The sequence below is a fragment of the Nerophis ophidion genome, linkage group LG13 (genome assembly GCF_033978795.1).
Source record: "Nerophis ophidion isolate RoL-2023_Sa linkage group LG13, RoL_Noph_v1.0, whole genome shotgun sequence".
Lineage (NCBI taxonomy): Eukaryota > Metazoa > Chordata > Actinopteri > Syngnathiformes > Syngnathidae > Nerophis > Nerophis ophidion.
Window position 1 is genome coordinate 46,859,563 of NC_084623.1, and position 17,926 is coordinate 46,877,488.

General features: G+C 40.3%; 2 protein-coding genes across 2 annotated transcripts; both read left to right on the forward strand.

Moving 5' to 3' along the window:
* Positions 1 to 1,673: 1,673 nt before the first annotated feature.
* Positions 1,674 to 8,262, forward strand: LOC133564651 (zinc finger protein 239-like). The gene is made up of 2 exons (XM_061919109.1): positions 1,674 to 2,137; positions 5,981 to 8,262. The coding sequence occupies exon 2, from the start codon at positions 6,031 to 6,033 to the stop codon at positions 7,210 to 7,212; it is 1,182 nt and encodes a 393-aa protein (XP_061775093.1). The 5' UTR covers positions 1,674 to 2,137; positions 5,981 to 6,030; the 3' UTR covers positions 7,213 to 8,262.
* Positions 8,263 to 9,866: 1,604 nt separating this feature from the next.
* Positions 9,867 to 16,823, forward strand: LOC133564653 (gastrula zinc finger protein xLCGF3.1-like). The gene is made up of 2 exons (XM_061919115.1): positions 9,867 to 10,296; positions 15,079 to 16,823. Exon 2 carries the CDS (start codon positions 15,129 to 15,131, stop codon positions 16,245 to 16,247), a length of 1,119 nt encoding a protein of 372 aa, XP_061775099.1. The 5' UTR covers positions 9,867 to 10,296; positions 15,079 to 15,128; the 3' UTR covers positions 16,248 to 16,823.
* The last annotated feature ends 1,103 nt before the right edge of the window (positions 16,824 to 17,926 follow it).

A 17,926-nucleotide genomic window follows, 5' to 3' on the forward strand; every position in this document is an offset into this window, starting at 1 on the left:
TTAAAGAGTGCAACATGAACTTCGAAAAAAAAAAAAAAAAAATAAATACCCAAATGGAAAAAAACTTCAATGTGAAAATCTGTCCTTCTTCCCTTAACTTGATGAAAACCCCATCAAGTTGTAACTTATGGTCTTTCTCACTTAATGCTCAGACTAAACAACTGAAACGCAATACAACTTTATATGTAAAGCTCTATTGCGAGAGAAATGTGATCCGCTGTAAACACAGTGGATTTTATTTTGAAAAATAACCCCGTGTTTTATTTTGTACACTACTTCCTGTCCCCCACGATCCGCTCTGCTCTGTGCGGAGTTGATGTGCCGTGCTCAATTGATGCGCTGTGCTCCGACGTCCGGCAAAAACAGAAGCTGACACATTGAATAATAGAATAATACAGAGTTTTTCTGAAATATTACCCACATTAGATGCTGAATAAGTGGACGGGGACTAGACCATAACTCACAGGTTCAAGTTGCTCCACCGTCACGTCTCCACAGGCCGCATTTGGCTCTCTATCCTCTTTCTCACTCACTCACTCGCCCTCTCTCTCTCTCTAGCGGAAGCGCAGGCTCAAACAACCCGGTATTACAAGAAAACGTGGAGTTTTTGTACCGCTGTTTTTTTTTTTATTTTATTTTTTTTAACATCCCTAACAGGAATTTATGAATGTTGTTTAAAGAAAAACAAACAAACAAAAAAAAACACACACACACACACACACAGGCAGAGGGCACTTTATAAGACGAGGCAAAAAAGGGCAGGGGCTCAAGCACCCATAGGGCCCTATGTGTGCACGTGTCAGTATATATATATATATATATATATATATATATATATATATATATATTAATGGGACCACTGGATTAGACTGTCATTGTAATTACTACTGAAGGCACTAGGGGTCATGACATTGTCATTTAGGATTCGATGTTTGATGTCTACAGTAAAAACATTGAACTCTTTCCTCTGCCTCGTCTCGTGTGTTTATGATATGAACCCACAGTGTTGCCGTAAGAACATACTAGACTTCAAGATGCACCATCTAGCGGTCGATTTTGCTCACTGCAGGTTTCGCCGAATGCATGGTTGTCTCCAGGCAACATTTTTTTCCACTAATCCCCAAGTAAATTCACCAAGACGTCACCGTGGAGTTTTTTTTTTTGTCTATTTAGCTGATTAGAGAGCTGACTTCAGAAGCCAGTGTGTCTATGACAGATCTTGCAAATGACTTGTTCATTTCGAAAAAAAACTCCACCTGAAATATTTAATTTTAAAAACGATTTAAGATTTCGTTCAAATTCTTTAATTATTTTATTCTCTTGTGTGTCCACTCTGTTATATATACTTTTATATTTCCCCCATTTTTGTGCAGTGATTTCGTTGATTTTTTTTTCCATCCATCCATCCATTTCCTACCGCTTGTCCCTCTCTGTGTCGCAGGAGGTGGCTGGGGGTCCAATCCCAGCTGCATTCGGGCGGAAGGCGGGGGACACACTGGATAAGTCGTGTTGTTTTTTTGTGACATGTATTGTTTCCATCCATCTATTTTATACCGCTTTTCCCTTTCGGGGTCGCGAGGTATGCTGGAGCCTATCTCAGATGCATTCGGGCAGTAGGCGTTTGTGCACGCAAATACATTCCGCAAAAGGAACCAAGTCAACGGGAAGTGACGTAATCTATCCCTTGCACATGCGCAGACTGATAGTGTTCGATCAAACGTCTTGTAGAAGGCAGGGGAGCAATGTGGGTTTTAAGTTTGGGTTAATTCCTTCAGTTTTACATTTCTAACTATTCGTTTAGGTGTGACAAACTAAACTTTATATGTATTCTTCGTGTCAGGATGAACTCAAGTCAGACTTGAAGCGTCTTAGGCGAACTTAACCTGCTACTTAGCTTAGCTTGTTAGCTGCAAACAAAATACACCCGGAAGTTATCAACACATCGCTAAAGTAAAAATGTTGAGCGTGTTGGTGAATTAGCGACTAACTGCGGCTGTGGAAAATGTATTTGTGGTGTTATAAAGAAAGATAGCAGAGTACGAGGGGGGACTTTCTTCAACAAAAGAAGAGAACGAGCGACAACGTCAACTACTGGACGCTGTTTTCAAGAAGCATCAAGTTGTGTTGCACAGAACAGGTTTGTTTACTTCTTACTCTCACATCTTTACTAACTTTATGTTTCATCACTGACATGGAAGAATAATTGAAATAACTTTACTGAGTGGAGGAGCATTGTAGTTAAAGTAGGATAGTATAGTTGGTTCTAGAAATGTACAAACCCCTTTTCCATATGAGTTGGGAAGTTGTGTTAGATGTAAATATAAACGGAATGCAATGATTTGCAAATCCTTTTCAACCCATATTCAATTAAACGCACTACCAAGACAAGATATTTGATGTTCAAACACATAAACTTTATTTTTTTTGCAAATAATAATTAACTTAGAATTTCATGGTTGCAACATGTGCCAAAGTAGTAGGGAAAGTGCATGTTCACCACTGTGTTACATCACTTTTTCTTTTAACAACACTCAATAAACTTTTGGGAACTCCATCCATCCATCCATTTTCTACCGCTTATTCCCTTTCGGGGTCGCGGGGGGCGCTGGCGCCTATCTCAGCTACAATCGGGCGGAAGGCAGGGTACACCCTGGACAAGTCGCCACCTCATCGCAGGGCACTTTTGGGAACTGAGGAAACTAATTTTTTAAGCTTTGAAAGTGGAATTATTTACCATTTACCATTCTTGCTTGATGTAGATCTTTAGTCGTTCAACAGTCCGGGGTCTCCGCTGTCGTATTTTACGCTTCATAATGCGCCACACATTTTCGATGGGAGACAGGTCTGGACTGCAGGCGGGCCAGGAAAGTACCCACACTCTTTTACTACAAAGCCACGCTGTTGTAACACGTGGCTTGGTATTGTTTTGCTGAAATAAGCAGGGGCATCCATGATTAAGTTGCTTGGATGACAACATATGTTGCTCCAAAACCTGTATGGACCATTCAGCATTAATGGTGCCCTCACAGATGTCTGAGTTTCCATGCCTTGGGCACTAATACACCCTCATACCATCACAGATGCTGGCTTTTGAACTTTGCACCTAAAACAATCCGGTTGGTTATTTTCCTCTTTGTTCCGGAGGACACCACGTCCACAGTTTCCAAATATAATTTGAAATGTGACTCGTCAGACCACAGAACACTTTTCCACTTTGCATCAGTCCATCTTAGATGAGCTTGGGCCCAGCGAAGCCGGCGGCGTTCCTGGGTGTTGTTGATAAATGGCTTTCGCTTTGCATAGTAGAGTTTTAACTTGCACTTACAGATGTAACGACCAACTGTAGTTACTGACAGTGGTTTTATGAAGTGTTCCTGAGCCCATGTTGTGATATCCTTTACACACTGATGTCGGGTTTTTGATACAGTGCCGCCTGAGAGATCAAAGGTCCGTAATATCATCGCTTACGTTCAGTGATTTCTCCAGATTCTCTGAACCTTTTGATGATTTTACGGACCGTAGATGGTAAAATCCCTAAATTCCTTGCAATAGCTCGTTGAGAAATGTTGTTCTAAAACTGTTCGACAATTTGCTTACAAATTGGTGACCCTCACCCCATCCTTGTTTGTGAATTACTTAGCATTCCATGGAAGCTGCTTTTATGCCCAATCATGGCATCCACCTGTTCCCAATTAGCCTGCACACCTGTGGGATGTTCCAAATAAGTGTTTGATGAGCATTCTTCAACTTTATCAGTATTTATTGCCACCTTTCCCAACTTCTTTGTCACGTGTTGCTGGCATCAAATTCTAAAGTAAATGATTATTTGAAAAAAAAAAGTTAATCAGTTTTAACATCAAATATGTTGTCTTTGTAGCATATTCAACTGAATATGGGTTGAAAATGATTTGCAAATCATTGCCGCGACCCCAAAAGGGAATAAGCGGTAGATAATGGATGGATGGATGTATTCCGTTTATATTTACATCCAACACAATTTCCCAACTTATATGGAAACGGGGTTTTTAAACATGTTTTTATTTGTAGATAACAACAACAAAAATAAACTGTATGATAAATATACTGAACTGCAATTTACTCAGGAGAACAGGGCAATAGTCAAGGGGCTATTGCACTTTTTTTTTTTTTTTTTTTACGATTTATTATACCTATCATCCACAAGCCCTATGTGAGACAAGAACACACATGTATTTCTCTTTTGTGCATTCAAAGTTTGGAGGGGAAACACTCTAGCAAGAGGCAGCTAATAGTTAAGGTAATGGGGATTTGATGTATTCTGCACACAAAGCGCTCTCAAAACTTCCTGATATGTTTTATATACATGCCGTATATATTTAATGTAGCACCGTAAAAGGCACATTCATATTAACATGTATGTTGGTCATTTTAAGCATTGCTTGAACTTTGGGGGGGGGTGTTCTTTGAGTTTACAGAGAACATATCACTCAAAATTGGCCCTAGTGTGTGAATGTGACTGTGAATGTTGTCTATCTATCTGTGTTGGCCCTGCGATGAGTTGGTAACTTGTCCAGGGTGTACTCCGCCTTCTGCCTGAATGCAGCTGAGATAGGCTCCAGCACCCTCTGCGACCCTGAAAGGGACAAGCGGTAGAAAATGGATAGATAACAACATAATAACAACAAAGGTGCCATATATAGAGCAGCACGGTGGAGGAAGGGTTAGTGCGTCTGCCTCACAATACGAAGTTACTGAGTAGTCCTGGGTTGAATCCCGGGCTCGGGATATTTCTGTTTGCAGTTTGCATGTTCTCCCCGTGAATGCGTGGGTTCCCTCCGGGCACTCCGGCTTCCTCCCACTTCCAAAGACATGCACCTGGGGATAGGTTGATTGGCAACACTAAATTGGTCCTAGTGTGTGAATGTGAGTGTGAATGTTGTCTGTCTATCTGTGTTGGCCCTGCGATGAGGTGGCGACTTGTCCGAGTGTACACCGCCTTCCGCCTGATTGTAGCTGAGATAGGCTCCAGCAACCCCGAAGGGAATAAGCGGTAGAAAAAGGATGGGTGCCATATATAGTAATGTGGCCAGAAATGGTACTGCAATCGCGGTCAGAAAGATGTGTGTTCATAGTCATGAAAGATTGTGAATAATTGGCATAAATTGAAAGAAAAGTGCAGTTCCCCTTTACACTGTCGTCATTTTCGAAACATAAAACCAGAGAAGTTGGCACATTGTGTAATTTGTAAATAAAAACAGAATACAATGATTTGCAAATCCTCTTCAACTCATATTCAATTGAATATGAGACAAGGTATTTATTATTCGAACTGAGTTTTTTTTTTTTTTTGCAAACAATCGTTAACTTAGAATTGAATGACAGCAACACATTGCAAAACAGTTGGCACAGGAGCAATTTTAACACTGTGTTACATGGCCTTTCCTTTTAAAAACACTCAGTTAACATTTGGGAACTGAGAAGACCAACTTTTGAAGCTTTTCCGGTGGAATGATTTCCCATTCTTGTTTGATGTACAGCTTAAGTTGTTCAACAGTCCGGGGTCTCCGTTGTGTTATTTTAGGCTCTTTATTGCGCCACACATTTTCAAGGTCTGGACTACAGGCAGGCCAGACTAGTACCCGCACTCTTTTACTATGAAGCCATGCTGCTGTAACACATTGCTTGGCATTGTCTTGCTGAAATAAGCAGGGGCGTCCATGGTAACGTTGCTTGGATGGTACAAAACCTCTATGTACCTTTCAGCATTAATGGTGCCTTTATAGATGTGTAAGTTTCCCATTCCTTGGGCACCAAATCATCACCATTGAAACACAGATGCTGGCTTTTGAACTTTGAACCTAAACTTTGAACTTACTGTAAATTTGTGTTCTTGGTAAAACCAAGAACACAAAGGAAAGTACTTTAATATACACATTGTCTCATGTGACTGAGCAAAGCTGGACTTTTCTATGTCTTGATTTTGTCTTTTCATGTCCCACAGATATCTGTGAAGAAAATTTTCTCCCTGAGCAGCAGAAGTGGACCTCCAAGATGGAGCAGGAAAAACCACAGCGCCCCAATATTACTCAGGAAGAGGAGGAACCACAGCCCACCCACATTAAAGAGGAAGATGAGGAGCTACAGTGCCCCTTCTTGAAAGAGGAAGAAGAGGAACACAGCATCAGTCATAATGGAGATCATTTTGAAGGACTGAAGGAGGTTGATGACCCCAAGATGCCAATGAATGTTGTCATTGTGAAGAATGAAGATGATGAGGTCAAAAGTGAAAGTGAGAAGAAGAGGGAGGTGGAGCCTCCAAGCAGCAGCTCAACTCAACACATGACAACAGAAGCTGATGGAGACCACTGTGGAGGATCACAAGCAGACAAGCTCTTAGCTCCACTATCAGATAGTGATGACATGACGTCACACTCTCCTGACACTGATGATGATACAACATGTCACACTGACAACACACACTTTGAATGTTCTCACTGTGGCAAAACTTTTAGTTACCGTCGCAATATGAAAACACACATGAAAACGCACACTGGTGAAAAACCCTTTTCTTGTTCAAGCTGTGGTAAAGGTTTTGGACGAAATTGGGTTTTGAAAAAACACATGAGAACACACACTGGTGAGAAACCTTTTATCTGTTCAATCTGTGCCAAGGGTTTCACACAAAATAGTGATTTGAAAGTACACATGAGAACACACACAGGGGAAAAACCTTTTGTCTGTTCAATCTGTAGTAAAGGTTTTACAGAACATACACAGTTGAAAAGACACTTGACAACACACACTGGTGAAAAGCCTTTTATCTGTTCAATCTGCGGTAAAGGTTTCACCCAAAATAATGATATGAAAGCACACATGAGAACACACACTGGCGAAAAACCTTTTATCTGCTCAATCTGTAGTAAAGGTTATACAAAAAGTACACCGTTGAACAGACACATGAGAACACACACTGGCGAAAAACCTTTTGTCTGTTCAATCTGTGGTAAAGGTTTTCCAGGAAATTGGGTTTTGAAAATACACATGAGAACACATACTGGAGAAAAACATTTTATCTGTTCAATCTGTAGTAAAGGTTTCACACAAAATTGTGATTTGAAAGTACACATGACTATACACACGGGTAAAAAACCCTTTTCATGTTCAATCTGTGCTAAAGGTTTCTTACGAAAAGATCGGTTAAAACTACACATGAAAATACACACCAATGAATAGGGATTGGAAGTGAAAACCTGTTCCTGTTCAGAACCGGTTCCCAGTGTATCAATCCCGTGGAATCGTTTGCCATCGAGGATGACAGATCTCAGGATGGCATTGCCTGGTTGGAACGAACACTAACGTTTTACGAGAAAAGATTGTAACATTGGTTCTTGAAATAATTGTAAGGCCGCAATTTCATCAAGACTAGGACATCCGAGCAATACGTTGAAACATTTGAACACACGGAATACAATAATTTTGAAGGAAAGCTGCATTTTTGAACCACTACTACCTAATCCCAGGCAGCAGTAACGCTAGCAGGTTATCAGATATAAACTAAAAACCTCCTTTCATGCCAGGGCTATTATTTGTTAAATTGAAATGAATTCCTTCTCATTTCGATGAGCATGACAAGAGACAAATTCTGACTGGCTCCGAGGCAGACAGTACTCTCCCCAGTTCATGTCTGCCACTAGATGAATGTCAATGAGCAGCGACTAAATTTGTGGTCTATATTTGCTGGTGTCGACGCGCTTAATTTGTAATTGTAGTCGAAGAAGAGTTGCGTGTATCCTCCCACCATCGTTACATTAAACAGGTGAAACACGAAAAACTACAATATGGTGTAAAATTTCATTCATGTCAGCAATTAAATTAAAATGTGAAACTAATCTGCACTATTAACTCATTACATGCAAAGTGATGTACGTCAAGCCTTTATTATCATTTTGGTGATCTTGGCTTACACATTTTGAAACATTACATTTCCTGAGATTTTCAATTCAAGGTTTTCATTAACTGTAAGCCGTAATCATCAAAACTATACCCAATTAAGGCTCGACATATCTCACTTTGCATGTGATAAGTTAATATCACATGTTACTAAATGTTACATTCTTGTGTCATTTCCACATTATTAATTTTGTTATAGAAGAATAGAAATGACATATATTTTTTAAGTACCTTCTATGCAATGTATGTGACATCACTGGAGGCTTTGTAAGGTCATGTTACCTCCTAAAATAAACTGTTATGATCCGCTGCCCGGATCATATTTTGATTTAGGTTTTGGAGTCTTTTTGTGTTTTCTGTTTGTTTTGGACTCTTTCAATTCCTGGTTGTACTTCCTTGTTTAGTCTGTCACCATAGTTACTAGGGCTGTGAATCTTTGGGTGTCCCACAATTCGATTCAATATCGATTCTTGGGGTCACGATTCGATAATATATTGATTTTTTCGATTCGATTTATATTCTCAATTCAAAAACGATATTTTTCCCATTCAAAACGATTCTGTATTCATTCAATACGTAGGATTTCAGCAGGATCTACCCCAGTCTGCTGACATGCTAGCAGAGTAGTAGATTTGTAAAAAAAAAAAAAAAAAAGCTTTTATAATTGTAAAGGACAATGTTTTATCGACTGATTGCAATAATGTAAATTTGTTTTAACTATTAAACGAACCAAAAATATGACTTATTTTATCTTTCTGAAAACATTGGACACAGTGTGATGTCAAGCTTATGAGATGCGATGCAAGTGTAAGCCACCGTGACACTATTGTTCTTTTTTTATTATTTTTATAAATGTCTAATGATAATGTCAGTGAGGGATTTTTAATCACTGCTATGCTGAAATTATAATTAATATTGATACTATTGTTGATAATGTTAATTTTTGTTTTAATTACTTTTGGTTTGTTCTGTGTCCTGTTTTTCTCTCAATTGCTCTGTTTATTGCAGTTCTGAGTGTTGCTGGGTCAGGTTTGGTTTTGGAATTGGGTTGCATTGTTATGGTATTGAATTGGATTGATTTAAAAAATAAATAAATCGATTTTTAAAAAAATGAGAATCGATCCTGAATCGCACAACGTATTTGAATCGATTTTTCCCCACACCCCTAATAGTTACGCATTATTTTCACCTGCCCCTTGCTTTTGACACACACCTGTTTTCTGATTGCTGTCCTTATTTAAGCCTGCCTTTTCCGTTCCTTCAGCCTTGCTTCCTAGTTTGTGTTCGCACAACAGTGACGACCCTGATTACGGATTCTGATAACCAGTTTTGTACTTGCTAGCTTCCGCGCTATGCCTTTGTTTTTCTAGCTCCCAAGCTAGCTCTTTTTGTTTACCTTTTGTGCCTCGTGCAAGTTTTTCTTTTCTCAGTCTGATTTATATCTTAAAATAAATCATTGTTTCTTACCTTCACGCTGTGTCCGAGCCCGACTGCATCAAGAGAAAACGCACCCGCATCACGATGCCACGCAATCGTCACATAAACAAAATTGAGGCTAATCCGCCTTTTTTTCCTTTGTTTTCCACATAAGATCCATCCATTTTCTACCGCTTGTCCCTTTTGGGGTGGCGGAGGTCCTGGAGCCTATCTTAGCTGCATTCGGGCGGAAGGCGGGGTACACCCTGGACTCGTTTTGTGTTGATTTTTGGTGAATTATAATGTTGCGTTTGTGTGCAAATTCTATATAAAAGAAGAAACAAGTCTACAGAAAGTGACGCAATTGTATGAGAGTTTTTTTTTAACAATACTGGACTCGAGAGATTATAAAATGAAACTGAAGATGGCAGTAATGCAACACAGATGGAGGCCAGCTGCTGTAAAATTGAAAAGAAGAATGAAGTGACGTCACATACCACTCGCACATGCGCAGACTGATAGTGTATTCTGTCACTGATCGTCTTGTAAAAGGCAGGGGAGCAGTGTTGTTGTTTTTTTTTCTTCGTTAATTCCTTCATTTTTAGGTTCGTACCTATTCGTTTAGGTGTGGAAAACTAAACTTTATTCGTTATTTGTGTCAACTCGGTGAACTTTTAAGCTTCTTCGGCGAATTTAACCTGCAATTTAGCTTAGCTTGTTAGCTGCTAAGAAAAGACACCCAGAAGTTATTAACACATCATTAAGCAAAATGCTAAAAATGTTGGTTAATTAGTGACTAATTGTGGCTGTGGGATAAATAATTTTAGTGTTATAAAGAAAGATAGCAGAGTACGAGGAGGATCTTTCTCCAACAAAAGAGGAGAACTTGCGACAACGTCAACTACTGGACGCTGTTTTTCAAGAAGCATCAAGTTGTGCTACATAGAACAGGTTTGTTTACTTCTTACTCACATCTTTACTAACTTCATGTTTCATTATTGACATGAAAAAAATAATTGGAATAACTTTACTGAGTGGAGGAGCATTGCAGTGAAAGTAGGATAATATATTTGGTTATAGAAATCTAAATATATATATTTTTTGCAGACAAAAAAATAAAATAAAATGTATAATAAATACAACTGCATTGTTTCCCACTGAACTCTAATCTAGGGCTGTGGTCCCCAACCTTTTTGTAGCTGCGGACCGGTCAATGCTTGATAATTTGTCCCGCGGCCCGGCGGGGGGGATTTTTTTAATTTTTTTACTTTTTATTCTTTCTTTGTCATGAGAAAGGGAGGTTTTGGGGTTGGTGCACTAATTGTAAGTGCATCTTGTGTTTTTTATGTTGATTTAATAAAAAATAAATAAATACAAATAAAAATTTATAAAAAATTCTTCTGCGGCCCGGTATCCGGTGGTTGGGGACCACTGATCAAGGGCCCTTTTTGTAATTTATTTTACCTATCCTTCTCAAACCATATGTGAGACAAAGACACACATGTCGTTTTCTTTTGGTGCATTCTAATTTTGAGGGGGAAAAAACGCTAGCAATCCAATCCACTTTATTTGTATAGCACATTTAAACAAGATAAATGTTTCCAAAGTGCTGCACAACAATATTAAAAACAATATTCAAATATCCTTAGCTTCACAAATGACTGAATAAAAAAATAAAAACAATATAAAAATAATATAAAAATAAATATGATTACAACGATTTTAAGGGTAAAACCAATTAAAAAAATAAATAGAAATCAAAATTAAAAAAACACAAAAGACCACACAACTCACGTATTGTTTAAAGCCAAAGAATAAAAGTGGGTCTTAAGACGAGATTTAAAACACTCCACTGTGGGAGCAGTTCTAACATGGAGGGGCCGAGTGTTCCAGAGCTTAGGGCCGACCACAGAGAAAGCCCTGTGTCTCCTGGTTTTAAGTCTGGTTTTGGGCACCACGACCAGACTTAAAACTGGCTGGCTCTCGGACCTCACAACGAGTTTAAATTTGGCTGAGGTCCGAGATCTAATGAGGTACCAATCCATGTAAAGCTTTAAAAACAAACAGCAATTTGACAGCAGAAGTAATGGGGATTTGATTTATTCTGCCTACAAAGCGCTCTAAAAACTTCCAAAAGTGTTTTTAATGTAGTTCTGTAACAGACACATTCATATTATCATGTAATATTCAAGTATGTAGGTTTTTAAGAATTGCTTGACCTTTTTTGGGGGTGCTTTGATTTTTCCAGAGCATATAACGGTTGTTATTTCCATCCATACCAGCTACCACTAATTAGGGCTGGGCGATACGGACGAAAAAGTATATCTCGGACTTCTCGGTATATTTTCAATGAAACTCAATATTCAATACATTTTATGGTGAAAGTATACGTATAAAGATATTCATTTTTGAGTGAGATTCACTGAAATTGAACATCGCAATCATGCCCTTCTCAATGCGCATCATTGCGATGAAATTACACACGCTGTTAGCTAATTAGGAGTCGGCTATTAAAGACAGGCGGCAGTTAATGGTGCCAAATTTATTTTTCATGACCAACGGAGCCTCTTCTGCTGTCGCCACCACAACTGTCAGCTGCTGCAACCATCCATCCACCGGTTTTTCTATCGCTTGTTGCGGGTTGCGGGGCCTGGAGCCTATCCCGGTTGCACTTGGGCGGAAGGCGGCGTACACCCTGCACAAGTTGCCTCCCCATCGCACAACAACAAACGCATTAATATAAATAAATTCAAGGATAAAATAGTATTGCGATTCAATTCTAATTCACTGGATAGGAACAGTTAAAGGCCTACTGAAACCCACTACTACCCACCACGCAGTCTGATAGTTTATATATCAATGATGAAATATTAACATTGCAACACATGCCAATACTGCCTTTTTAGTTTACTAAATTGCAATTTTAAATTTCCCGGGAGTTTCTTCTTGAAAACGTCGCGTAATTATGACGCCTATGCGTGACGTCAAGGGCTGTTAGGAAATATGAGCGCTGAACACACACACACAGCTAAAAGTCGTCTGCTTTAATTGCATAATTACACAGTATTTTGGAGATCTGTGTTGCTGGATATTTTGCAATTTGTTCAATTAATATTGGAGAAGTCAAAGTAGAAAGATGGAGTTGGCAAGCTTTAGCCTTTAGCCACACAAACACACGGTGATTCTTTGTTTAAAATTCCCGGAGGTGAAACTTTACTATGGATCAGAGTGCGGTCAAGCGAACATGGATCCTGACCGATTGTCAACCAGCAGGTTTCGGTGAGAAAATTGTGGTAAAAAGTCGCTTCTTACCGGAGATCAGCTGAGCTCGCGCCGTGCATAAAGCTGCCGTCGACTTCCCTGAGACACTGGCGTCAACACACCCGTGGACTCACACCTCCGACTATCAGGTACTGTTAAACTCACTAAAACACTGGCAACACAATAGAAAGATATGGGATTTCCCAGAATTATCCTAGTAAATGTGTCTAAAAACATCTGAATCCGTCCCAATGCAATCGCCTTTTTTTTTTTTTCTAGTCCTTTGCTATCAATATCATCATCCACAAATCTTTCATCCTCGCTCAAATTAATGGGGAAATTGTCGTTTTCTCGGTCCGAATAGCTCTTTTTGTTGGAGGCTCCCATTAAAAACAATGTGAATATGTGGGGAGCCATCAACATGTGACGTCATCGTCTGCGACTTCCGGTAAAGGTCGGGCTTTTCTGTTAGCGACAAAAAGTTGCGAACTTTATCGTGGATGTTTTCTACTAAATCCTTCCAGCAAAAATATGGCAATATTGCGAAATGATCAAGTATGACACATAGAATGGACCTGCTATTCCCGTTGAAATAAGAAAATCTCATTTCAGTAGACCTTTAACTTGTAAAGATTGTCATTGTCAAATGCTTACAATTGTGTGTATACTCACTCTTGTAAGCTTCGTATTATATATATAACCATAATTGGTAAAACATGGGCATTAAATTATTTTGAGTAGCATTTAAATGGCATTAAAAAACACTAAATTAGATTTGCTGCTGCCTGTAGAAACGAGTTTTGGAAGCTGAGTGATAAACAGATGTAGCTTGAGTGAAACGTAAGCATCATGTAGCTGTGCTAAACAACAAATACAAACTACGAACATAAGACAACCACTTACTGCAGAATATCCGCTCTCATTGGGGTGCCGACTGATGGGATGTTTATATCTTTCAGCACAGGGCTTGTGTTCTTTGTTTGGATGATGTACTCCTCTAAACAACCCTGACGTAAAAATGCTGTGAACCTTCATTTTGGTCCCCTCTTTCTAGCAATGTCTCTGCTGTTTATGGCCACAACTTATTTGCAATACAGGTGCGAGGCATGATTTATCATCAAGTCAAACTTTATAACCACCTGAGAGGCGACGCAGCAAATCAGTATGTAAAGCAGTTCCTCGGGGTTAGCTCTTAAAATAACAATGTTGCTAATAGTTGGTTAATATGCAGATAACGACATGTTAATGTAGTATTGTTGGCGGTTTTTAGGTGTTTTTACAGAGGAAGTTAAAAGCGGAATAGGTTAATCCCATTAGCTACATTGTTAGGCAACTTTTCGGGAGTTGTTTTTTTTTTAATTTAGAATGCACAAAAAAGAAAAACATTTGTTTTTTGTCACATAAAGATTGTGCATGATAGGAAAAATGTAAAAGATAAAGCAGTTCCCCTGTACACCACCGTCATCTAATTCACTTAATTAAATATGAAGCAGTATCAATATATACTTTTGTAGTTACATCATTCATTTTTTTTTTTTTTTTCAAAAATTAGTTTGGCAAAGAATCAGCACCTCCAAGTCCGAGTCCATGGTTCTTGCCCGGAAAAGGGTGGAGTGCCATCTCCGGGTTGGGAAGAAGATCCTTCCCCAAGTGGAGGACTTCAAGTACCTCTGAGTTTTGTTCACGAGTGAGGGAAGAGTGGATCGTGAGATCGACAGGCGGATCGGTGCGGCGTCTTCAGTAATGTGGACACTGTATCGATCCGTTGTGTTGAAGAAGGAGCTGAGCCGGAAGGCAAAGTTCTCAATTTACCAGTCGATCTACGTTCCCATCCTCACCTATGGTCATGAGCTTTGGGTTATGTCCGAAAGGACAAGATCACGGGTACAAGCGGCCGAAATGAGTTTCCTCCGCCAGGTGCCGGGGCTCTCCCTTACAGATAGGGTGAGAAGCTTTGCCATCCGGGGGAAGCTCAAAGTAAAGCCTCTGCTCCCCCACATCGAGAGGAGCCAGATGAGGTGGTTCGGGCATCTGGTCAGGATGCCACTCAAACGCCTTCCTAGGGAGGTTTTTAGGGCACATCCAACCGGTAGGAGGCCACGGGAAGACCCAGGACACGTTGGGAAGACTATGTCTCCCGGCTGGCCTGGGAACGCCCCGGGATCCCCCGGGAAGAGCAGGACGTAGTGGCTGGGGAGAGGGAAGTCCGGGCTTTCCTGCTTAGGCTGCTGCGCCTGCGACCCAATCTCTGATAAGCAGAAAAAGATGGATGGATGGATAGTTTGGCAAATAAAAAGTCTGTTAAATTAGAGCTGAACAAACGTGCAACTTGAGGTTGTTTACTGATACTATGATTAAGTTATTGTAAAAATAAGCACACAAAGGAAAGTGCAATAATATCCACATTGTCTCATGCAATTGAAGAAAGCTAGACATTTCTAAATTACGTGTTTGTCTTCTTATGTCCTGCAGACGTCTGTAAAGAACATCTTCTTCCTGAGCAACAGGAGTGGACCACCAGGATGGAGCAGGAGAAACCACAGCCCCCTCACATTAAAAAAGAAGAGGAGGAGTCACATTTTACACTTATTAAAGAGGAAGATGAGGAAGTAAAGCCCGCCCTCTTTAAAGAGGAGGATGTGGATCGCCGTATCGGTCAGAATGGAGAGCATGTTGAAGGACAAGAGGAGGTTGATGTCCCCGACATGCCATTGACTGGTGTTATTGTGAAGAGTGAAGATGATGAGGTCAAAGGTGAAAGTGAGGAGAAGAGAGAGGCAGAGACTCCAAGCGGCAGCTCAACTCAACACATGACAACAGAAGCCGATGGAGACCACTGTGCAGGATCACGAGTAGACAAGCTCTTAGCTCCACTATCAGATAGTGATGAAATGACGTCACACTCTTCTGAAATTGATGAGGAAGACTCTGAAGCTGATACAACATGTCACACTGACAACACACACTTTGAATGTTCTCACTGTGGCAAAACCTTTAATCACCGTCGTTATATGAAAACACACATGAGAATACACGCTTGTGAAAAACATTTTTCCTGCTCAAGCTGTGGTAAATGTTTTACACAGAGTGGTGATTTGAAAAAACACATGAGAACACACACTGGAGAAAGGCCAATTATCTGTTCAATCTGTGCTAAAGGTTTTGTACGAAATATGGATTTGAGAACACACATGAGAACACACACTGGAGAAAAACCTTTTACTTGTTCAATCTGTGATAAAGGCTTTACACAAAATAATGATTTGAAAGCACACATGAGAACACACACTGGTGAAAAACCTTTTGTCTGTTCGATCCGTACGAAAGGATTTACACAAAACACCCATTTGAAAACACACATGACAACTCCCACCGGCAAAAAGCCTTTTATCTGTTCAATCTGTGTTAAAGGTTTTGTACGAAATTGTGTTTTGAAACGACACATGAGAACACATAGTGGAGAAAAACATTTCATCTGTTCGACCTGTGGTAAAGGTTTTATACAAAATAGGGATTTGAAAGCGCACACATCAATACACACTGGAAAAAAATCGTTTTCCTGTTCAATCTGTGCAAAAGGTTTTGTACGCAAAGATCAGTTGAAGTTACACATGAGAACACACATTGTTGACGTAGTGTGAGTTGCAGTGTGTGATGAAAGATTCTCTTAAAAGTACCAGTGTAAAAAACATGAGTTAGAACATCAGCAGCAAACTAAAAGAGCTAGCATGGGAGCTAGAAAACAAAAGGAGCTTAGCATTAAAGCTATCAAAAACAAAAGGGCCTAGCGTGGAAGCTAGCGGGCAGTGAGCAGGAAAACAAAAGTAATTACTTGTTGTATAAAGACAAACTGAAAGTAGGCAACAAAAGACAGTAAGCTACACAAAGCTACCAAATATAGCTTACCGCTACGCTGCAACGACACGACAGGAGCTACAATACAATACAATAATCCAGCACTGACCGGAGGACAAAAGCAGGTACGGCGTGGCACAGTGGGAGAGTGGCCATGTGCAACTCGAGGGTCCCTGGTTCAATCCCCACCTAGTACCAACCTCGTCACGTCCGTTGTGTCCTGAGCAAGACACTTCACCCTTGCTCCTGGTGGGTGCTGGTTAGCGCCTTGCATGGCAGCTCCCTCCATCAGTGTGTGAATGTGTGTGTGAATGGGTAAATGTGGAAGTAGTGTCAAAGCTCTTTGAGTACCTTGAAGGTAGAAAAGCGCTATACAAGTACAACCCATTTATTTATTTATTTAAATAGGAGTGGGCTGATTGACAGCGGGTGTGGCCAGGTCCCAATCAGCCGCAGCTGAGGGGAAAGAGCGCTCAGGAAGAAAGACAGGAAACCAACAAAATAAGAGCGCTGACAGGAAATACTACACGCACAGAGGAAAAAAGTAGAACACAAACAAACTGTCAGGGGCAAGCCTGACAATTTGAATACAATGACACATGCTTGGCACGCCCATGTTTGGGCAGTTTCCCCATTCCTCTTTGCAGCACCTCTCAAGCTCCATTAGGTTGCATGCAAAGCGTTGGTTTTCATGCAGGATGTCTGTCAGGTTCAAACATCGACGACATCTATTAAACAAGACAAGAAGCAAGGAAATAAACAGAGACATAATTAAATTTTGCTCAATTAGAGGAGAGACGTGGCGACTGTACTCTGTACAGTCTTCCACCACACTGGCGAAAAAAGGTTTACGTCTCCTCTTTCATTTGAATATTCCCTGTTTACAGAACAACATCTGTTTCTAAAGGAATGGGGGCTATGTACACAGCTCTTGTTTTTGGTTACATTAACACAAAAGGAAAAGATGCCTCGGGCTTGGGTTAGTCCTGGATTCAGCTTGGGCAGGTCTTGGATGGCAATAGATAACCCCCCTCCCGTCTCCTCCCATCGTACACAATGGAATTTTCCAAGCCTTTGGCTTGATGCAACAAAGACAGCCTCTTGTCTGTTCATTGGGAACTCATAATTTACATACACATCTTTCTGACAATGTCTCTGTACATTGATGCATCCATCTTCCCTTTTATCCTAAGTAGTCTCGCAGTTCCCTGCCGCTGAAAAACATCCCCAAAGCATGATGCTGCCACTACCATGTTTCACTGTAGGGATGATATTGGCCTGTTGATGAGTGGTGCTTGGTTTACTTCAAATTTGATGCCTGGCTGAGGCTTTGTCTTATCAGGCAAGAAGCTTTTGTTTTCTCATGGTCTGAGAGTATTACAGGTTCAAAACTTTTACTAAGAAATGGCTTCCGTCTGCCCACTGCCTGATTGGTGGATTGCTGCAGAGTTGGTTGCCCTTCTGG